Raw genomic sequence first — 24,916 nt, 5'->3', positions numbered from 1 at the left:
TTGTCTAGATCGCTTTGAGTGATTTAGGGTATTTTTGCACTGCGATATAAAGAAATAGCATCCATTTCCCTCCATCAAACCGTGCGACTGAATTGATTACACTTTTGCAGAATTATCTGCTTATTTTTGTCAATACACATCATCTTATATCAGGGTTCAGGAACCTTTTTGACCAGATGAGCCATGAAATCAAAGAAGTCTGTTTTTTTTATTTTTTTTTTATTTGATTTTATTTCAGTCAAAACTCAACAAAACCACCGAACCTGCTCTCCAGACTACAGCTAAGGCTATGGCAAATTTCATGTCACAGTGTGATGTTTGATGATTTGATTAAATCTATAAAATAAGAATCATGCCAGAGCCTATGTCACATATAAATACTTACACTCTCTACTTACGAAGGTTCGTAAGTTGAATTTGTTCGAAAGTTGCTTCAGTGCTATATTTTGTATGGAATGTATGTTTAAGGTCTATATATGTATGTTTAAGGCTTATATAAGTTACCTGTATTGTTTTGTACAAACAATAAACATTTCATCGAATAATATGCTCCATAAAGATAAATAAGGTTAAGTTTAACTTACTACTGGAAGATGGCCTTCAAGTGTTAGGCGACTTCCTCCTCCGTGGTAAAAAGTGGCCGAAAAATAGCGATCCAACCATTTTCTCAACCGCATCAAGCTTCCATATTCCACTTTCATTTCAAATGAAACGGCTCGCCTCTTCTTTACACTTTACACCAACCATATTGAATTGATGAGATTTTAAACAATAAAAATGTCAAAGCTCTTGGCACGCTGGAGATAAAGTATAGAAAGTTTACACACATACTAGGAAGAGGAAGCGTATTTCTTCTTCAGGGTGGAGGCTGGGTGACCTCTCACAGCGCCACCACATGCCAGTAGCGGCGGAAAGAAGCACTACAGTAATGTCCTCTAATCGGAAAAAGGTGCACACAATAAAGAATCTAACTTACAGCAATGTCCAAGTATTTTTCGATATCCCGAAAAAAATGTGTGTATCTACCGTTTTTCTTAAGTCGAACGGTCGTAAGAAGAGGAGCGTCTGTACATCACTTAAAATTTGTCTTCCCCTTGCCCTTACTTTAGAGTGTTAAGGCTAATTTTGACCATCATTTTTGTCACAAATAATGGTTTCAAGGTGCAAGCAGTTATTTTGTAAATATGTCACAAAATTCTGTAAACGAGGATCCCGACATAATTACATTCCACGCAGAGGGTGCAGGACGAGAGACAGGAGGGAGTGCTTGCTCTCTTTGCATAGATCCACCGATCCCTACCACTCACCCAATCATCGATGTGGCTTTTCAGCATAAATTGTCTCAACAATGATCTCATGTTATTTAATGAGCTTCCAAATAAAATATTCCTTAGTGATGTACAGCCAATACAAGTTTTTTGGGTGTGGCACCTTGACTTTAAATTGGTTAAAAATGTGCCCTATATATCAACAAATATACCACTTACAATTTGTCTCTCCCGCAGTAAGATCATTCAGGCTAGTTCTGACCGTCATTTCTATCGTAAATAATCCTTTCAAAACAAGTTACGAACAGAGTTCTTTTTTTGAAATGTCATAAAACACTGCCAAAGAGAAAGATACAGTTGTATTTAGTGGAGTGAGCTATGTGTGCTGAGATCCTCCCACCCGTACTGGTCACCCAATCAGATTTCTCTGGGTGCTTGCCTGGCGTTTTCAGGTATTTATAGTTTATTATGTGGGCTTTTGTCATAAAGTGTCTCAACAGCTAACTTAGATTATTTAATGACTTTCCATATAAAGGATTCTGTAAAAATAAATAGTAAAAAAGTGGTCTGTTTGTGTAACACCTTAAGTGTTAACTATAGCTAAAACCTTGCCTTATATGTTCTGGATCAAACGACCTACTCACCATCTTGTTAGGCTTTATCTATCTATCTACCTTGGTCATATCCCTCAAGAGGGGTGACTGATAGTAAGACCAACACCAACATTTTTGGACCATGGCCAGCCCAAATGCTCAAACACCCAAACAAGTTAGTTACCTCAGCACCCAAGTCGGTCAGGCTTTCGTCCCTCCAGATGAAACCGGACACAAGAAAGCGGCCATGTCACTCGGGTCAGGGTGACACAACACACTCTTTTGTTCAACAGAAGGGCCCGACAGCTTTCACTGGTTTTCCTCTGCTGCATCATACAGGTGACCTGCCCATCCATTAGAACACGTCTAAACACACCCCTATCCTTTTACAACACCTCTCCACTCATTCCTATCGCCAACAAGAGCTCTAGCTTTCACTAGATTTAGACCTTTTTCCTGCAGTGCATTCATAACACCATCCATCCACGTCAATCGCGGCCTTCCTCTTGGTCTCCTTCCATTTACTTCTGCTCTGTAGATCCTCTTCAAAATTCGCTCCTCATCCATCCTCCCTTTGTGTCCAAACCAACCTAGTACTCTCCTATCCACACGCTTGCTCAGTTCTGTTAGGCTTTACATACACTAAAACTGGAAAGCCACAGAATGGATAATCAGTCTTCAGTTTATCTCCGAGGCAGATGTACTCATGAAAATAGCTGTATCTGACATACGTTCCCGACCTCTGTCTTACATCGTCTTTGGTAAGGTTTTATTTAATTATTTATTCTCATAATAATAATAATATCCAATAATTTACATTAATTTCCTGTTGGAAACATTAATGACTGTAAACTGAATGGTGAACAACGTAAGTTAAAAAAAATGCCTGTTGCATCATTTCAGGGATTGTTCTAAAATGTCCCACACATTCAAACAAAAACTAAAGAAACGACTAGTGGCTGTATCTAAAAAAAAAACAATGTATATTCTTGATTTAGAATAGGGCTGCAACAAACAATTAATTTCTTAATCAATGAATCGGTCAAGTATTTTTTCGATTTATTGGATTTCTAATTTCCCTCCTATTTTTTCAAATATTAAAGTTTTGGACGATAGTGCACAAAACAAAGTATTTTATCAAATAAAACGAAATGAAAATTAGAAGTGTCAATTAACTTGATAATAAAAAAATATGCATAGAAATGTATGCTATACGCCTGCAAATATGTAAGATACTCTTTCTCTACCACCTTATCCACAGATCATATCAAATTTGGACTTATCATACAAAACAAAAAAGAAAAAGCAGTAAATTTCAATTTGCGTAGATTTTTTTTAATCCCCCAAAAAAATATATCAAAATTTTAAACAAACCCACTTTTCAAAATGTTGTAAACAAATTTGTTTTTGGGGGTTACATTTTGGAATATGATAAACAATGCCAATATGAAAATGATATATGCTCAAGAATTTACCCCTTGGGTAGAGTTAAACATGTCGTTATTATTATTTTTCTTTTTACTTTATTCTATACTTATTTTCTATAAATAATTTCTGTATTTCTGTCTTTTCCCTTGAAAATTGTTAACGTTTCATGATGAAACAGTCAAACACAACAAAGTTGAAACGTTCATGTCAATTTTGTTTGTAAATGACGCAATGTTCAAAATCTAGTATATAAAAAATGTAACTTTTTGTCTAAAAACTTTCTAGACGCCCTCTGAAACGGTACTACAATTCCCAGCTTCACAACGAAATGGTGTGCACTCTAATTTGCACTGATTTGATGTTCTTGGTGGCTCCTAAATCACGTGAAATAACGAATCGATGATCTAATTAGTTGCCAATACTTTTAATCATCGTTTTTAATCAATTCTGTCGATTCGTTGTTGCAGCACTAATTTAGAACATAAGTTTCATTTAAAACACAGACAACAAACCTGTTTATGACCCGAAGTCTTAATTGTCAAAAGTGACATAGTTGTACTATAACTGCTTGCAAAATGGTGTCATCAAAGCTCTGAATATTTTCCTTGCTGGTTTCCTACTTAACGGGCAGCAGATGCAAATCTGAAAACAGTGGAGCCATTAATAGAGACCTTAATTTCACCCAATAGCTCCTTGACGCATTGGTGAAAGGGAACATAAATCAGAAAGCCACTGCATGCCTGCATACTCTCGCCTGTGAAATTACTCAGCCAATTATTTAAAAATTGTTCTTTTCCTGCAATCGCATCGTGTGTTGTGTAGTGCACGCTGAACCGCCTTGGTAAAGCCCTCTTTGAATTTGCTTTCCAAATTGTTCTTGACAACTTGACATATCGAAGAGTTGTTGTGGACCTGATGCTATGCAAAACAAGGCAATTTTAGCACAAAAAACACCGGTGTGGATCCTGACTAAGTCTTCGGAACTTCTAATTTGAACCTAGTAGATTGTATCTGAATGTTTTACATTAAGTCCTGACTTTCCAGGCGAGGGCTCTTGCTGTTGCTGACAGCCTGTCAGAAAACATCCTGTAGCTTCACATTCCCCCCGACATGTTTGACATCTAACAAGAGCCTTGTTTTTAAAGAAGCTTCACTGTGCTCGTTGGGGCAGCCAATGGTCACACTCGACAATGAGCCACATTCTACTTCACTACTTAAAAGCCAGTGATTGACTTTCATGCGCTACCATTTCAGAATTAAAGCTTCAGCAGTCTGCTGACAAATGAGGACACAAGTTAAAGAGTATAAGTTTCTCTCAGTGAATCTTAGACATGCTACTTAGCTGGATATCCCATACAAGTAGCATACAATCCCATTTAGCAAAGAACATTGTAGTAATGAGTTGTTCTAGACATATACTGTATTTGACTAAAATCCCTTCATGTATTGTACGGTTCATTATATATATATATATATATATATATATATATATATATATATATATATATATACATATATATATATATATATGTGTATCATCTAATCTCATCTCATTAGCTGCACCGCTTATCCTCAGTAGGGTCGCGGGGGTGCTGGAGCCCATCCCAGCAATCATCGGGCAGTGGGAAGGGGACACCCTGAACTGGTTGCCAGCCAATCGCAGGGCACACAGGGACAGACAACTCGCTTGCTCATTCACACCTAGGGAAAGTGCTTATTTGACTACAAAAGAACGCAATTAGGCTTGGTCGTAATCTGGGTACAAATAACACAACTGTTTTGATGGTTAAACATGTTAAAACCTGAATTTATAGTTCACCTGAAATATTATTAGGATGTATACATATATATATATATATATATATATATATATATATATATATATATATACATACATATACATATATATAAATATATATATATATATATATATACATACATATACATATATATAAATATATATATATATATATATATATATATATACATATATACATGTATATATACATGCATATATACATACATATATACATATATATACATACATATATACATATATATATACATACACATGTACATATATATACATACATATATACATATATATATACATACACATGTACATATATATACATACATATATATATATATACATACACATGTACATATATATACATACATATATATATATATACATACACATGTACATATATATACATACATATATATATATATATATATATATATAAACTTTTTTTTTTCTTTTTCTTATTTTTTTTTAGAATAGGTATTTCCTGCATTAAAAATGGAGTAGGGGTAGGCAGTCAAAAGCTTGTGTTTCAACCTACTCCCATTGGGCACATGTTTATTATACCATTGTTTTCTACAGCTTTTTGATGCAAATATTTTGTTGTTTCCTTTGATGAATTAGTGTTAAATGTTTTTTGTGCTCTGCCCAAATAAAAAGCCACAAAAACATATGCTGTTGTTGCTGCTATCATTGACATCAGCTATTCTGTCCTTGGGAATCAGATGACAAAAACATCTGAAATTGCTGGGCTCTGATTTGGAGAAAAAAAAAGCCTTGATAAATATCAAAAGAAACTATTTTGTTAGGAAAATATACAACATCCAAAATGTTGAGACAGGAAAAAAGTACTTTTAACAGAATGTTAACAAGTTGCGACAAACTTACTTAAATGTCTCAGTTAACTAGTTACTATCTATTGTCTTCATAAACTCACTCGGGAGGATGCAAAAGCACAATGCAGAAGCACAGCTTAGTATGATAAAATTGTAGTGCTTTATTAGGGCAGGATACAGTACACGGAACCACAGGCAGAGAGGCAACAATATCCACAACACCAGAGGCAAACAGACGCAATACAAAGTGTCCTTGGGTAAGACACTGAACCCCCAATACCCCCAATAAGCAGGTTAGCGCCTTACATGGCTGCACAGATCACGGCCGCTATTGGGAAATGTGAAGCACAATGTAAAGCGCTTTGGGAGGTCATTGACTTGAAAAGCGCTATATAAATGCAGATCATTTCATTTCATTTCATTTCAATAGAAAGACGAAAGGTTCAGTGATCCAGTTAACCTAAGTAGATTATTCAACAGTTTATTAGTTCATTAGGCAGAACCCTTGATCTGTGAATTCAGGACGGGGTTTGGTACACTGAATGACCAAAAGAAATGTGACTAGGAGGACAACAAATTAGCGAGAAAGCAAGGGGGACAGAGCACTGAAACAGGACAGCAGCTGTGACGAGAGAGAGAGAGAGACAGAGACAGAGAGACAAAAAGATAAAGAGACAGAGAGAGAGAGACAGTGAAAGAGAGAGAGAGAGAGAGAGAGTATTTTAAGAAAAACTCATAAATTCCTAACTTTTGATATTAAGAATATAGGAACATTTTCAAATTGAATATTTTTAAAACAACAAGTTAATCAATTTAATTTGATTAATTGCCCAGCCCTACCATTTAATTGCTTTTGTGGTGTTGCTGCCAGTGCGATGAGACAATTAGCCGTCAACATGGCGGTTCAGTCTTACTTTGCCCCAAAGCTACCTTTTGCATAATGGATTTTGGGCCCAGAACAGCTTTTCAAGGGTAGGAATTGACTCGCGCTCATTCATGTTTTAGGGCATCATCAACAATGAGCTCATTTAATTTGCATAGTGAAGGAAAAATGAAAGATGTGCAAGGCGGGAAGAGAGATACTTGACTACGGCTTTTGAGCAGTCTTGGAAATTCCTTAGCTTTTTTATTTCTTATAGACTGAGAGATTAATAAAATAATAAGGCTGATCTTGATTGAAAAATGACTTTAGCAGCTCTTTCATTATCCTCCAGCAATTTTGCATGGAAATGGACTGTTGCCCGAGGAACAACTTGAATGGATCTGGACTTGATTTGATTCGGCAATTCGCTAACCCTTCAGTTTAGAGCATTAGATAGTTGAGCTTTTTAGAAGAGTCTGGCAACAATTGGCTGTGCAATGAACCCACTCATTCCTTCTCCATCATTCAGTAGGAAACCTGCCGTCATAATGCAATCTAATTGAGTCGGGTAACCATTTGTGCAAGTCTGGCACGTCTCACCCAGACTGGCAAACTCCCAGGCCCCTGCAACATGTGACTACTCAGAAAATGAAAAAAAAAGTCTCATTTTAGGAAAATTAAATTCAAACACATGCTTGCGGATGAAAATCTGGGACATAATCTTGTTAATGATCAGTCTGTGTAATAACAAATCCAACTAAACAATCACAATTGGATTGTGGTAGGGATGGGTGAGTATTGATAGCAGTTAGAGAGCCAATATAATAATAATAATAATAATAATTTCCTTGTATTGTCATTCTGTGTAACAATGTACACAGAACGAAATGTCGATTGCACCTGACCCGTTGTAGCGAGCCGATGCAGCCGCAGCCAACAGAGGGCGCCGCCGACCACTTTTTAAGTCTTAGGAATGACTCTTTCCAAGAGTCAATTTTCACACAGTCTATTCAATCTGGTATCAGCCCTGACACCTATAGGGTATATCATCATGAACTATGCATTGGAAAAAAATAATGATTACCCACAAACAAACAAAAAAATGTAGGATTTGATTATATTTGTATTAATTAGTATTTGACCTTGATATTTCTTTCAAATAAAATGTCATTTGAATAACAAAATGATTTATTAGATGGTAGACAAGTGGGTGGTTTGCGCGCACAATGTAGAGGTCCAGGGTTCAGGTCCAGCTACCGTAGCTTCCTTGTTTGGAGTTTGAATGTTCTCCCCCTGCTTGCGTGGGTTTCCTCCGGGCACTCTGGTTTCCTCCCACATTCCAAAAACATGCATGTGCATGCAAACCCCACACAGGAGATTCGATCTCATGACCTCAGAACTGTGCCGCACACGTGCTAACCACTGCGCTGCGTGCTGCGTAATTCTTTCCCCAGTTGCAGTAAATTCATTGTTTCTGATTATCAAGGGTTCAGGTTCAGTCTTGGCTTTGTTGGGGACATTTTTTAAGTGAACTAAACAATTATAGAATAGAATAGAATAGAATAGAATATGCCTTTATTGTCATTGTTACAACATGGGATATGCTGTGACAACGAAATTGGACGACTCCAGTCCCACATTTACAGTGAGGATAAGGAAACAAAGAAACAAAGGAACAAAGTACTAACTGACTTTGTTGTCCTCGGCAGGGGTGGGGGGGGGGGCTGGGGGGTGTTGTTGTGAGGGTCAAACAGAGTTCCCGAATGTTTGATCTTACATTACACAGTCCAGCGTTTTTCCGAATTGCTCAGTCCACAATTAGTAGATTTGGGAGTCCACAATTGAAAGGATTGGGAGTACAGTCAATAAACATGCCCGATTAAAGTCGCCGTCGACGATAAAGCTCCGTTGGGGTAGTGCATTATTGCTCAATATTGGTGGGGAAACGTTCCTTCCATCCATGCCAAAACCCACGCATGCACGGGAAGAACATGCAAACTCCACACAGGAAGGTTTGATCCCTTGATCAGAACTGTGCCACACACGCGCAGTGCTGCCCTGATTCATAAATGTTTTATAAAATTTTAAATTTTAAAAAGTCCCATTGGTTAATTTCTCACGGCACACCTGACAATCTCTCATGGCACATTAGTGTGTCGCGGCACAGTGGTTGAAAACCATTGCTCTAGTTTATCATACATAGCAAATTAGAGATTAAAGGTTAAATGGGCAAGACGAGCTCGATCCAGCAGACAAAACCATTTTTTATTTATTTTAATTTTTTTTCAAAATTTCCGTTAAAAAAAACTTTGCACGGCGCCCACAATTTGAAATGATCAAAAAACGTATATAATGCGGGGAGAATGCACAAGTTGAAAGGTATGAATTCATTGAGTAATACAATGGTTACTAGTGGTACAATAATCCCTAGTTAATGGTAGTTAATACATAGTAGAATCAATCAATAATGATCTGGTTACGAGGGTATTTTTTGCTTCGAAATATCACGATTAATAATTGAACCCTCCCCCTTGAATTATTTTTAATTACAATAAAGCACAAAGATTTTATGCACCAATAATGTTTCATTTTTCATTTAAACAACCATATTTCAAACTTTAAAAATTGCAACATTTCTATTAAAACTGTTTCAAGACAAAAGCCAAGAGAGTCAAATCAAAAAAGCCGCAACGTAACAAACATACAAATACTGTATAACAATGTCAACTAGAGAACTAATATACTTTCCACTGCACAATCATATGAAAATAAAGACAGTAAGCAAATACATTTTCAAAGGTCTCTCATGACCTCTGTTGCCATCGTGAGAACGGATTCACAGTTTTTTTTTGCTCAGAAATAGCTACATGTTCCCATTCTTGGTTTCAGCTTGTTGCTGTTTTCTCAATCTGAAAATAAAGGGTTGTAAACATCCCAAGTTGATGGTATAGTAACAGCTTTGTTTTTAACTATTTCTTACAAGACGTTTGTCCTTCAAGGAGTAGGTGTGCTCTTGTGTACTAATGAGTCAGGATGAGACCGGGACCTTCTCTGTCAATAAGCCGGGAGGAGTTCGCGTATTATCAAGGGGTTGGCTTTCAAAATCTTTTCGAGAATCCACTTTCAATTTTTCTATTACAATCGACTATGATTTGGTACTGTAATCCGGTAAAGTGCCACAAAGTGCAATTATTTTGAAAGGTTAAACCATAAATACCGTAAATAAAATCTGCCTGCTTTATTGCATGTATTCTTAGTTACGATGCTTTTGTTGGGCCCGAATTTCGTCAATTCCAAGCAGGCAAAAGCAATATATTTTGAGGTCTCAGCTCTCTCAGTGACAATCGCTCTGCTTCAGCAGGTCGTAAAAGCTTTCCGCACAAAGAATATTACGAATCTTGGCGGATTTGCCCTGTCTTTTTTTTCTGAATTTTTGGCAAACCCCACATAAAACAAAATATTCAACTAATACTGAAGTATCAAAAGTAAATTGCAGACTTTAAAATATTGAAGGCTGGGTGCCTAGTTTTAGGTGTCCTTACAAAATGAAAATATAAATATTTTCTCTATAAAGTATGTGTTGGCAATGCCAAACTGAGCTGAAAGAGCCTTTATATATATTCTCCACTGCACTTATCTGCTCTTATCTTACTTTTATGCTCGGTGTTCTCGCCATGGAGCGCATTAAGCTGGAAAGGAGGCTGGCGGGCGGGGAGAGGAGAGTGATTTCACGCGCGTGTGCGAGGTTTTCTGTAATTCTAGGATGAAAATGGTGAAAGTGAGAAAAGGACTTTTTCAAAAACAGTCATAATGCCTAACTATTCTTCCAAAAAGATGAAGCACGTCGAAGAATTTCACTTACTGTATTTTCGCGACCATACGGCGCACTGTGTTAAAAAGCAAGACTCCGTAGCTGGTTCTATTTCTGTATTTGGCGTGGATTCTATCGGCTACAGCTGCCTTACGACAACACAGACAAGCATACAAGTTTGCTTATTTAAAAATACAGCGGGAGCAAAACTGAGTTTGGTTGTGGTTTATCTAGGTATTGATACCTAAGTACTGTAATATCTGTCACTTTTGTTGCTTTTGTTTATGTTGCCGTATGGACTCTCCAAGGGATACATGACGCCAGGGCAGAGAGAGGTGACTGGTGGGGGAAGTTCGGCTCCCAGTCTGTAGCATGAATGAGCATGAGCTGCAGCTAACAGTAGCTCCTGTGCTTCAAATACATAGATACAGAGTTCGTACAGGTGCTTGGATGGATTTTTAATGGTCCTCTCAAATGTTGAAGTGTTTGGATTTTTGGTGAAATGTTTGTAAGTGCTTGAAATTGTTGCCATGCTTCTAAACAAGTATGCTCAGAAAAATGCAGACACTGCTCTGGTGGATTGCTTTTTCATTGCATTTCTTCTTCCCACGTGATTAACTGCATCTAGCATTAGTTGGTACGGCATTAAAGGTGATCGCCCCTTATAGGTCATGCCTAAGAGGACAGGTGCAAGCTGTGCCTAAACAGGGCACTATGAAATGTGTATTAGTGAAAGGATTACATATTAATTATGGACATTATTATGTCCGACAGAGATTTATTCATGGGTTTATGCAGGGCGAAGTGGGACGGAAAAAAATAAGGTAGAGTTTCCCGTTGTATATTCAATGGGAAGAACTTCCTGCAACTGAAAATGTAAGCTACATATTATTGTCTTTTTTTACCCAAAACCTAAAAGAGGGGTGATTTGTTTGAACTGTTGGATTTACTCAAGATGTCGTACGTCTTGATAAATGCACAAACAAGACTAAAAAATGCATATATAAATCACAGATATATTTGTGGCTCTGGTACTAGGGGAATTGGAAAAAAATGGCTTTGAAAAGTCCTTAAAAAAGTGCTTCAATTTGGCCATGAAAAAAGGTGTCCGAACCCTGTAGATAATCCTGAAGTGTTTTAACTACATCCAAATGAATGATGTGATGATTTAAATAGACAAACAGATATAACTGTAAAACTTAAAATTTCGAATATACATACAGTAAAATGTTACAATATTTTAACACTACACTGTTAAAATAATGTTTTTTCACTACTAAAGACAACAACAACGACCTCCTTGTAAATTGGTAACATTAGAATTGTGTTTGTGTTTTTTTACATGAATTTTTCATTCCTGTTAAAAAAAATACTCATAACTTGTAATGTTATCTTGTCAGTGTTAGCAAAGACTATCAGTGTTCCATGGCATTTCAATTTACCTTGTGGGATTCTGACCGAGTATTTGTACCAAGAAAGAAGAGCTGAAGAGAGCAGTTCTGTTAGGGACTTTTATTACAAATAAATAAAAGAAGAAATAAACTGAAGATTCTGAGCTTGTGAAAAGGACAAACACCCGAAAAATGGCTTACCACTGCATTTACAGGAAAGATTCAGATTCAGATCTACTTTATTGTCATTCTAGTACACGTGTATACAGAACGAAATGTCGATACATCTGACCCGCACAGTTTCCTTGAATGTACAGATATAAATAAAATGTTGTATTGAGTTGGAGTATTGAGTACTAATAATATACTAAATAATTATGGCTATGTATAGTATTTTACAGTAGTGCAAATAGTGCAAGAGGAGCAGCTAACCAGATGTGCAAAGTGGGCAGTCAGGTAAACAAGTCAGGTAAACAGTAACAATAACACTGTAACAATAACACTGTAAGTACAATAGTGCAGAGAAACAGATGTGCAAGGAGTGGCTAGCTATAAAGAACTGCCAGTAGTGCAAAAAGTCAAACAAATCCAACAGATGTACAGATTAGCAGCAGTTTAGATTTACTATGTGTTTGATTGACCATTTAACAGTCTAATGGCCAGGGGGACAAGACTATTGTGGAACCTGGTGGTCCTGCACCGCACACTGCAGTACCTCTTCCCAGAGGCTAGCAGAGTGAACAGTCCATGATGGGGGTGAGAGGGGTCCCTGATAATGTTCTTAGCTTGGGATAGGCAGCGCTTCTGGCCAATGTCCTGAATGGAGGGGAGAGAAGTCCCGATGATTTTCTCTGCTGTCCTCGTCACCCTCCTCACACTACCCCAGTCGGAAGCGCTGCAGCCTCCACACCACACAGAGATACAGCTGGTCAGGATACTCTCTATGGTGCCCCTGTAGAATGTGATGAGGGAGGGTGGGGGCAGGTGGGCTCTCCTCATCCTCCGCAGGAAGTACAGGCGCTGCTGTGCCCTCTTAACCAGTGATGCAGTGTTCACGGACCAGGTGAGTTTGTTTGTGATGTGCACCCCTAGGAACTTGATGCTGCTGACAACCTCCACAGCCTTGTTGTTGATGAAAAGTGGGCCATGGTTGGGCTGGTTTTTCCTGAAGTCGACAATGATCTCTTTAGTTTTGTCAACATTCAGGACAAGGCTGTTGTCCCTGCACCAGCCCACCAACTGCTCCACCTCCTCTCTGTAGGCCAGGCCGTTGTCGTCCCTGATAAGGCCCACCACTGTTGTGTCGTCCGCAAACTTCACGATGTGGGGCGTGCATTGACAAAAATAAAACTCAACTGAAAAATGAATCTTAACGTAAAAATGTAACTTAACTGAAATGGGATTTTGTCAAAGTAAAGGGGTCACATCTTCACAACAGACCTTTGTTAAGACTAGATCTAACTGGGTTTTGTAGGTAGTATAACAAGATTATGGCAGGCTTAAAAGAGCACCACTTAGAAACATTGCTGGGAAAGTATAAGCACTGAATGAATGAATACATTGAAACATCTATTTGATACAGCGAGAAAATAATTCGTTAAAAAATATGGATAAGCATAAGGTGCATTTTTTACAATTAAATAATAATGTAATTATAAAAGTAATTATTTGATGATTAAGTAATAAAACTAAAAAAATAATCTAACATTATTTATTACATTAGCACACTAATGTGTGTTCTTGTGAACTCATTGGAACTCGGCATTATACTGTTAACGGCGAAGGTCTCCCGTGATTTCCGAACTAAGCGCCCTGCGACTGATGGAAGTAAACAAAGGATAGGGTGTGACTGGTTCTCTCCCGTGGTTTCGTGTTGTCGTCCAGCTTATTAGTGTTATTTATCACCTCCTGCCTTGTGGCGAGGGACCGTCTAAACACACCGACCAGGCTGCAGGATTTGCCTTTATCGAAATGCATGAAGGCTTACTGTAGTACTGGCAGGAATTGCCCAGCTAAATTAAAAAGAGGCAAAATTTATTTGTTACTGATTGTGAACGGAATGCATATATCACTGAATAAATAATCCCCAGAAAGCAAAAACTGGTATTGTTCAATTTTTTTGATTTTATCTTTTCGAGTGATGGATTGCCTCATGTCAGGATTTGAGTGAGTCATTTTGCAATTTTAAAATTGCCGAGATATCAAATGCAGCACATCTCTATAAAGGGATATTGTCTAATATTTGGCCTTTAGATGTCACTGAATTGTGTAGAAATAAAGACCAAACTGGGGAAAAAAAACGATAACAAAAGGAAAAAGAGAGATTAAAGAAGAATAAGGATAAATTTACATATTTAAATACACACATTTCCACAGAAAATCCAAGAATTTCAATATTCATAAATCTACAAAAAAAGAAAAAATAATAAACAAATTTAACGTTATTCATGCTCAACAAATTTAAATGTAAAGATGTATATTGACCAAGCACAAGAGAAAGAAGGCGTCCCGTAGGTAACAAGCTGTTGATTGGTGGGGAGCAGGCTCCCTTTGCTCCCACCCAAGAGCTGGCTGATAGAGACGTTACGTTCGCTAACGACATGAGTTGGGGTGCTGTCAAATATAGGGCACACCTTTTCTTTTGGGGCATTAGTAAATACTATATTCCTAAACCCTATCCAACCATATGGTAGTCAGTATTTTGAATGGTGACATGATTCAAAAGGACGTGAGGTAAATAATCCTGAGGATGGTTGAAAACTGTAACGGCGGAAAAAATAATTAGTTAGATTACTCTGCTTTTGAAAAGAAATAACGCTGTTAAGTAACTTTAACAGTATAAAAAGCACATAGAAACATTTCTAATACACCTGTTTCAGAACAAAGCCAACAGAGTCAAACCAAAAAAGCAATGTACCATAAATACAAATACTTTATAACATTTTCAAATAGAGAACTTAAATCAGATTCAGAAGATACATACCTTCCATTTCAAAATATTTTGCAAATAAAGTATCAATTGTCTCTCATTAGCTCTGTTGCAATATTGACAACGGATTTTCCATTATTTTGTTCAGGCCCAGCAACATGTTTATATTTTGATTGCAGCTCGTTCTATGGAGGGTGAGCTACTCCCCCCCAATGTGTTTGTGTAAATTGGCGGTGTTGACACAGTAGAATACCAGTTAACGACACAAATTACAACTGACATTGTCCTTTTCTGTAGTTAAAAGAAAAGTGCACACCAGGCTGGACTTCTTGTTTTCCTCTGTCATTTTTAGCTTCTGGTAGGGGTGGGCGCATAGATTTGGCCCCATCTTCTGCCTTGCGGGCAGGATTCCGCAGCAGGCCAGGTTGGGAGGGTTGTCACTGACTCACAGGCACAAAGTCACAGGCATAAACTTAGAGACTTGTGAGAGAGAAAAGGGCTGCTCTATCTACATATAGAAGCAGTTGATGGAGTGAAGTCTTGATTCAAGAAAAATTGTATAGATGTTATCCAATCGCTTGCTTGGTATCGATAATATCGACGTTATGATCGATCTACCCACCCCTACCGCTGAGACTATATTAAAAAAGAATGACTCAACATATTAACATCCATGTGTTGTTGTTGTTTTCTCTTCCTAGGTCTCTCCGTCAGCATTTCTACATTTAGCCTGGTGGCCATCGCCATCGAGCGTTACAGCGCCATCTGCAACCCGCTCAAGTCCAGAGCGTGGCAGACGCGATCCCACGCATACCGCGTTATCGCCGCCACATGGGTGCTTTCGCTGCTCATCATGATTCCTTATCCTGTCTTTAGCATCATCAAGACCTTCCCCAAGGCCAACGGCACCGTAGGCCACATGTGCCGCCTCACATGGCCCAGTCACCACGCCGAGCAAAGCTGGTACCTTCTTTTTGCAAAAGTCGCTTTCAGAAAAGAGCATCACAGGTCAAATTGATGACTGCGTTTTTAATCGGTGGGCTTGTTTAGCGTGAAGAGATGTGACAAGACCCAACTGAAGCTTCATTAGCAGCAGCATGAAAGGCGTTATCGGCGTCGGCTATGATGAAATGTTCTTATCGAAACAAGAGCACGCTATTGTCGGCTCTGGAGGAGAAACTTTTAATTGCTCGCCAACTGCAACGCAATCCATCCACCTGTCATGTTCCCTAAAGGTCTTTCCTTTAAAAGGCAGATGGAGAATGAGAAAATATTCTGCGGTATTGAAGCAGTAAAGAAAAGAAAAAAGGCAATTTAGAGAGGCCGGCTTTTATAAAAGACAAATATATGAGAGGCTGAGATTGGAGCTTTTAACTAGCGAGTTTTACCCCTGGAGGTGGCAAAAACCATCCGAGGTTGCTTTCAAAGTAGATTGAGGCTTTCCTCGTGATTGGTTACCCAATTTGGTCTATGTGCTGAAGGAATAGAAAAGCATTGATTCAAGTGCGAACAAAGTGAGATGTCTTTAAAGGTTTAGGCCTTTTTTGATCTAACAAGTGCTAATATCCTTTCCGTAGGTTGATTATAAACAGACAGGCTGAAGCACTCTGTCCTTTCAATAGGGGTCTGATTCATTCAAAATGGGAGGGGGGGCAAAAAGGATATTGGGACATCAACAGCCAGGCTGGACCTTGATCTATAGAACTGCTATCAAAGAGTTAAAATTAGCAGACGCGATATTCATCACCAGGTGAAAGCGTTATGTGTTTGAAAGAGCATAAATTGGTTTCATCAATGTTTCAGTTTAGTGTCCGGTCTTTAATTCCAATCGCAGTGCACCGATGCTGCGGCAAATATGTTTCCAAACTGACAGGGAGTGAGTCATCCCGGTGCTATTGGGGACCCTTGAGTTTTCCCAGCGCTACAAGTTAGAGCAGGAAATTAGCTGCTGTACACATCAGTTTTGCTTCAAGTGCTATACGGCTATCAGTAAATTTATCACAGATAACAAAGGCCACTTTCGGAAATTGGTTTCATTTTGCATGTTTTTGCTGGGCGGCCTCTCCAGAGACCCAAAATTTACATCGAAGTAATGAGTCAACGGGTCAAACAGTGCCTCATTCCTCATGGAAAACCACAGCACGGGTTGTGCATCGTCCAGCCGTATCTGTGCTAGCTTATGCTAGCTTGTCTATAGAAAGTGATTGAACGACATTATGCCCAATGCTTAAACGCTGTCTTTGGAAATTCTGCTGAAACCTGTACTTTCCCTGGAAATTCAACTACTGGAAGCCCCTGAAGCACATACAAACATAATTACAAAAAAATATTATTATGTATGTGTATCTCATCTCATCAGCTGCACCGCTTATCCTCAGTAGGGTCGCGGGGATGCTGGAGCCCATCCCAGCAATCATCGGGCAGTGTATGTTTTTTTTTAATCAACAAACTGCAAACACTGTTAAAAAAAAGAAAAAGATCTTGTGTCATAGGTGGACATTTTTACTTAACCGAGAATCCTTTTTTATTTACAGTGTCTTAAAATTATTTGTCTTGTAAAATCAGAAGAATGATGCTGGCTACCACTGAGGAACCATTTTCTGATATGGCATATAACTATTTCATTTTAAAATCGTTTTCACTAAAATAAAGATAGAAATTGAAATTAGCAATTGTATCTGCCAAATAAGTATTTTGAATAATTTAAGTGCTCTTTTCCTTGATTCAATTAAAAAAATGTAAAACAAATTGTAATGGAATACACAGAAATGTAAGCTTTATTTTTATTAAAAAGTGAAAAAGTATTGGGAGGGATATTTCAAATTACCGCTACCTTTTAATTTTCATTATTTTGTGTTTTTTATTTTATTTTGAATATTGTAAGTTAAAAAAATGTTCTCAATTGGATAAGGGTTTTTCGCAGTGAACAATATGTGTGATTGACTATTTACATTATTTTTTGTTTAGTGAATTCTTTATATTATTATTATTATTGAGATTTTCTTCATGATATTTTTTTGTTTGATGAAACTTTGGGTGTTTTTACTTTCAATGCTGGAATGAGCTTTTGCACCGATACAACTTTTGAAATCAAGGTGTATTACGGTATTTGCCCTCCTTTCTGTTTCAAAGCCGTCAAGATTGGACCTCGTTGTCCACAAATATACATTGTAACTATGAATCACCACTGCCTGGTTGAAGTCTTCAAACCTGTTTTAGATCATGACTGTCTTATATTTTCCACAACTGCAGTGAAGCTGCGTAACTCACAGGTCACCCCTCAAACAAAAAGAACTAGACTTATCGACATATACCTGAATTTCTTCCCTAAAGAAATGCATCATAAGAGCTTGCTGCTGTTCCTTCCATTCAAATTCCATAGCCAAGGGCGCCGGTTTCGGGTAGAAAACTCCTGGGCTGAAAATGCGGCCCACTTCGCCCTGCACAAACCCGTGAATAAATCTCTGTCCATATTTAGGAACAGTCAGATAAATAATACATCAAAATCAAGTACAGTTTTTTAAACCAGGAACCAGCTCATTAGCAGCAGTAGAACAGTGAAGAGAACAAATATGTGCATTTTGTGAAGTGTATTTAGTGGTCAACTGCAAAGTCTGTAACAAAAGAACTCAAACATTCCTTAACATTTGCAACCCAACCACTTTGATAACTGACATTTGTCGTTTTTAACATCTTAACAGCTGAGGTTTGTTCTTCGGACTGCACGCATTAAAATTTAAATGTTTGTCAAACCTAGTCTGGTATAACGCTCGAACATACTCGTGTAAAATAATGTCATTAAAATCGTTTTGGCTTGAAAAGGACGAGGCGAGTCAGACTCAGTTTCATTTAACTGTCCGAATGTTTTCTTTAAATGTTCCAGCATCACTGAGGTAATGCCATGATACGTGATTTCTGATTTGCAAACTTTGTAGTTGTCGTCATTTTATTTGCCGTATCAAGGCTTAAATGCTCCCGAACTTTAGAAAGTTTGATACACGGAGTTGATGCTGATTCATGTTACCTCTCGAGTTAGAGAAGCTATTGCGAGAAAAACTCTCAGCGTAGATTATATTCATATGGCGATCCCTCTATCTTTTGGAAAAATAGTCTATTGTCAACTATTTTCACTATCGATTTTGACGATGACGTGGACTAATCGTTACAGCCCTACTATACATTTGGAATTTCTTGTAATTTAGATTTCCTATTATATGTTGGAAATGATGCAGCATGGCGGCGCAGTGGTTAGCGCATGTGCAGCACAGATTTGAGATCATAAGATCGAACCTCCTGTGTGGAGGTTGCATGCTCTCCCCGTGCTTGCGTGAGTTTCTTCCGGGCACTCCGGTTTCCTCCCACATTCCAAAAACATGCATGTCAGGTTAATTGGCCGGTCCAAATTCTCCCCAGGTGTGAATGAGTGAGCAAATTGTCTGTCCCTGTGTGCCCTGCGACTGGGTGGCAACCAGTTCAGGGTGTCCCCTGCCCACTGCCCGAAGATAGCTGGGATGGGCTCCAGCACCCCCGTGACCCTACTGAGGATAATCGGTGCAGATAATGGATGGATGGATGGATGTTGGAAATGTTCGTGTGTCACCGATCTATCGCCATGATACGCAAGGTCTGCTTTGCAAAAATTGTGAGTAGTCTTTTTATTCGCCGTATCCAGGCTAAGTTTCTCCTAAACTTTCCAAGTTTTGAGACATGTATTTGATGTTGCCACCACCATTTCTGTATGTTTATATTACCTCTCGAGGCAGAGACGCCATTGACTATTGCGCTCAGCAGAGATTATACTCATGTAGAGATGTCTCTCTCGGTTAGAAAAACTTGTTGGACGACAATAGTCAAAAATGAAATTCATTGTCGAATACCTCTGATATCTATTTTTGTGGACGATGTTGATTAATTGTTGCGGCCCTTTACATAAATAGCTTCCTCTTTCCTCCCCCGCTTTTTTCCAGGTACGTACTCCTGCTGTTCATTCTATTCTTCATTCCTGGAGTGGTGATGGCCGTCGCCTACGGGCTTATCTCCAGAGAGCTCTACCGGGGCATAAGCTTTGAAATGAAGCAGAACAAAGCAGAGACCACTGGTGAGATCCACAAACAACTTTCGTCTTCCTCACCGCTCTTTTGTTTGATTTTTTTCAGTGAAGTCAGGATGTGTCACTTTGCACATTGACAGAGGAATAGAGAGCTTCTATTCATATGCAAATTAGTTTGCCTGAGGCAGAGAATTTTTTTATCTGCTCTCCCCAAAAAACAAAATATCCGTGTATTTCACGTTTCATGCCTGTTTAAGATTTTCTTAATTGCTCCCTGCGTCGTGAAGTGCAAACACTGTGAATATAAATGCGCAGGCTACTATATAACTGTAAATGAGGGTGCAGTGTGTCCTTCCTACATTGTAATTCTACCAGGCACAACCCTGCTGCATGTTTCCTTTTTACGTGATTAATTTTAATTCAGATTTTATAGTACACTTGCAACCGGTAACACTCATCCAAATAAGAAAGGATATGCAATGTCAGCTCTTTCTCCGATTTAAATATACTATGAAGTATACTATAATAACAACTCTTTTTTACGTTTGTTTTTATCATTTTTGGCCGATGAGATAAGAGCACCAGTCTTGCGAGTGCAGTTTTTGTGTTGATTTGAATGTTGAATTGATAATATGTATCTTGCGACTTATTTCACAATTTTTTGTTGATGCAAATGTTATTGCACTACTTTTCCTATTTATTCTGTTGGCCTTTCCTCTTATTTTTCTCTTTCAAGAATTTATTACATGCTTACCCTGGAGTGCCATGTCTGATCTTGTTGCATATCATTTTTCACTATGCTGGTATCAATGACAATAAATCATATTCTATTCTGTTGTTATGTTCTATTCTATAAAATATTTATTACATAAAATCTTTTTAACAAACAATATACCGGTCGGTGTATGTTTTTTGGGGAGCGGAGCCCACAGTTGCACATTTATTCAAGAATTCTAGTTTAATTATTGACTCTGTGGCCGAATAGAACCTGCTTAAAAAATATAACATAAAACTTAAAGTATGAAAACGTCTGCTATCAATACTAAATTGAATTCCATTTTCTGGTCTGCTTGCCCTCAGGAGTGTTTGACAAAAACAAATAAATCTGAAAGCATAATAAGAAACCAATAGAAGAGACTATATAACTAAATAAAATTATGATAATAATTATAAAAATACAAATAATAATAGTAATAATCATAATAAAGAAAATAATAATTAAAAACATAATAAAATAAAATATAAACACATATTCTGTCCACAGTGTTGTCTATGTTCAATCTTGCATCCCTGTTTTCGGCAGAACTCAAAAATGGCACTGTAGCAGAGTCCAATGACGAGGACGAAGACGATGACGGTTGCTACGTTCAGGTTCCCCAAAAGTCCTCCACCATGGAGCTTCCGACCCTCCCAGCCTCGACATCCTCGTCCACCGCCGGTGCTGCTGCTGCGCCGCCCAAAACAGAGCGCGCTCGCAGCAACACGTCCAACGCCAAATTGCAGGCCAAGAAGCGGGTCATCCGCATGCTGCTGGTAATTGTGGCGCTTTTCTTTGTCTGCTGGATGCCGCTCTACTCAGCCAACACCTGGAAGGCTTTCGACTTAAAGGCGGCCTCCAAGGCACTGTCCGGGATCCCCATCTCTTTCATCCATCTGCTGTCCTACACCTCGGCCTGCGTCAACCCCGTCATTTACTGCTTCATGAATACTCGTTTCCGCAAGGCCCTGCTGGCCACATTCGCCCGCTGCTGCCGCAACCGCCTGGCTCGCCGATGCTGCCCTGCCCTGCTGGAGGCGGGTGAGGAGGGCACCACCGCCGGGTACTCCATGGCCCCCACCATGGCCACCTCAGTGTCCAAGTACAGCTACACCACAGTCGGCTCCACACCCACCTAAAGAGAAGAACCGTCGCTGTCCTTTTGGTTTTCATACTCACCTGCTGAGCATCGCTATTTTTGGGAATGCCTTTTTTTTCCTGTTTGTCAAACTGTGAGCCTTTTGTAGAATGTTGGATGGGCAGATATTGCTTTGTCAAACTGAAGACAAGTGCCTCACTATTTTTTTTAAAGGGATGAAAACCGTTTTCCTAGAAACACCAAAACGGATAAATGGAGGACCTCCCCTTCAACACGAGCGGACTGTGTCTTGCCACAGGGACCGTGTAGCTCGCAGCCTTGGACTTTGGGGATTACACGCTGCAGAAAATTCAGTCACAAAACTGTAGTAAAATAGGTAAAATTGTCAACTTTTCATGGAAAATGTTGTTCCACAGACAGATAATTTTGCTTATATTATTTTTATTAACATTTGGGAAAAGAATCAGCTATTACAATACTTAAAGATGGGGTGCATCATTGGAGGTTTCCTTGAAAAATTAAAAGTATAATTATTTCTTTATTTAATGTGTTAACAAAGTCCAACTGAGTTCAAAGAGCCCTTATTTTCTTTTTCCAATGTGCCTACCTGCTTTTATCTTATTTTTAGCAACGCTGTCCGGCCACAGAAGAAGGAAAGAGGGGAAGGGAAGCTGGTTGGAGATTACTTTATTTTCGTCACCACAGTTTTTGTTTAAAGTATCATGAAAATGGTGAAAGTAAGAAGAGGTCTGGTTTAAGTATTGTCCAAACATCAACCCAAACCCTTAAAAAAAATTACAAAAGAAGAATGTACTTACAAATGTAAGCAATTGCACGGGCAACATGAGGACGCTGCAGTGATGACACAAGCCAGCAGGGTTTGTCAGCAAATAGAAAAGTTCCAAATTCCATAAAGCACCTCTTAAATAAGTTGTCAGATATTTTTTTCTCATTCTAGGCATACATTTTCACCTTTAAAGTATGTCACAAAAGTAAGTACACCTCTCACATCTCTGCAGAGATTTCTTCATCATGTTAAATTGAACAACACTGGAGAAGCATCGCTATGACACAATGAAAGGTAGTCAGTGTAAAGATTATACAGCGGTGTACATGTATTTTTTTCTCTCGAAAAACTCAGAATATAGCCGTTCATTGCTAAACCCCTGGTAACAAAAGTGAGTACAGTACACCCTTAAGTAAAAGTTTATTTAATGCATTTAACGCTTTTCTAACAGTCAAACTACTGGAACCAGATATACTATTATCATTGAGGTGCACATTTTAAACATCACTTCTCTCACTGCAGCGGATGAATTTAACTGCCAACCAATATGGTTTCCTTCACCATATTTACCCTAACTTGACGTTTGTTTCAACGTCAAGCAAGCGTTTATGTAACCGTTATGAAACCAGAGGCAAAACTTACAATAACACCTTTCACAAATTGCCTTAACCTCTCATTAAAAAAAGGTTTTCCCCTTTTTTAATGGTGCGGTTAATGTGAGGTTAAACCCTTAGTGTTCCCTGCCTTAATTATATATATATATATATATATATATATATATATATATATATATATATATATATATATATATATATTAGTCAAGAAAAAACATTCTTACTTAAAATTAGGGATCTTTGATTCCACCTTATTCCGACCGATAAAGTACAAGCACCCAACTCTTTCGGGAATCAAAAAATCTGATGTAAAGTGTCGATATCATTTGTACTGTACGTTAGAGGCATAATATTTTGCCAAAACGATACAGCCACAAGGAATAATACATAGAAATATTGTCTGGTATTTGCCGAATAAGAATACTTGGTACTTGTACTAGCCTTTCCCTACTTAGATTTTTTGGCAGTGGAACAAGATTTCTCATATGAATTGTTGGCAGTAAACACAGGATCCATCACCAGCTGTGCAAAAGTCAATGATGTCCTCTCCTATACTGTATACAGCTTTTCAGTGTATCGAGACACTCCATTTGTGTTCTTTTGCATCTGTGTCTGACCTAACAGCAATTTCGCCTTATTAACTGGTATTGACCTTGAAAGGAGCTGCGTTCTTCTGCGTAGTTGCCTATCTCAGCTGAATTTTTCATGTTCTCCACAGCGTAGTCCGTCTGGGAATTGCAGCATCTGCTTCCACGTAAAAGCGAGGTGTCAGCTGGATTTACCTTCCTCTTGTCCACTCTATGCCTTGGATTCAAATGTTTCCGCGAAAAACCAATCGGCCCCTTTCTGAATATCGAATTTCTCAACTATTTTGCCGGCTTTTGTGGAAAAGTCAATGTGAGACGAAAAAGTGCTTCCGGGAAAAGGCGGCACCGTGGGGAAAAGTGTGCTGTGAATGTCCTCTTGCTTGAGAACTGCTGCTGTAAAAGCATGACGGGCAACCTGATGTGTGACTTCTGTGTTTTGTTAAACCTATCCTGGGTAACTGAGGCTGAGAGTGGGATACAAAAATAAAAAATAAAATAAATTAAATAAAAGGAAAAAAAATAATAAGAACTTGTTGAATTGTCACTGGACCGCTACACGTCCTCAACTGATATGGAATAACCTCCAGGTAAGAGATCCCTAAGACAATGAAATGTCAAAATGGAATAACCGAAGTAAAAAATGTTTTCCTTGAACTTAGTAGATCGCATGACAAGAAATCATGTCCTGCTAAGATACTTTTGTCGTTTTGTCTCCATGAAATCAAGTGTCAGGAAAATCCAATATGGCTCATTGTGTTTACAGCTTGTGAAAAAACAAGTAGGTTAAGATACAATAATAAGGCGGATTGGCTGACCTTATATTTATTCATAGCAAATATATTTATTCATCCACTGTATTTATATGCTGACCAAAGCTTTTATTTATTTGTATTTTAAAGAATTGGCCACATTTGGTGCCTGTCTGTGTCATGTTGCAAACGTGTATGTATGTATGTATGTATGTAGTTGTCAGCTGCAAATACATGTCGGGTTGTTGGTATTGATCACGTTTAATGTGTTGAGTGTCTCCATGGTTAAGGGTACTGTATTATTTATAGTTGATGTAATAAAATTGGGGAGATGTACACGCTATGTTT

At 38.3% G+C, this 24,916-nt stretch overlaps 1 protein-coding gene across 2 annotated transcripts in view; it reads left to right on the top strand.

The window, feature by feature from the left end:
- Nucleotides 1–23,369, top strand: part of LOC148369444 (cholecystokinin receptor-like) — a 47,430-nt gene extending 24,061 nt beyond the window's left edge. Inside the window, exons 3-6 of one of the 2 annotated variants that reach the window (XR_015849878.1) lie at nt 15,627–15,892; nt 19,897–20,023; nt 21,279–22,578; nt 23,250–23,369. Coding sequence is in view for 1 of the 2 variants with exons in the window: in XM_088329947.1 (XP_088186073.1) it covers nt 15,627–15,892; nt 19,897–20,023; nt 21,279–21,871 (986 nt within the window). In the remaining variant the exon portion in view is untranslated. Of the gene's footprint in view, nt 1–15,626; nt 15,893–19,896; nt 20,024–21,278 lie in introns of both variants that reach the window. The other variant, XM_088329947.1, reaches the window with a different exon arrangement.
- Nucleotides 23,370–24,916: the final 1,547 nt, after the last annotated feature.

This window comes from Urocampus carinirostris, chromosome 3 (genome assembly GCF_059441175.1).
Source record: "Urocampus carinirostris isolate Australia breed hairy pipefish chromosome 3, RoL_Ucar_1.0, whole genome shotgun sequence".
In the NCBI taxonomy this organism is placed as follows: domain Eukaryota; kingdom Metazoa; phylum Chordata; class Actinopteri; order Syngnathiformes; family Syngnathidae; genus Urocampus; species Urocampus carinirostris.
The sequence above is the reverse complement of the archived record's forward strand: the minus strand, read 5'-3'. Positions and strand labels throughout refer to the sequence as shown.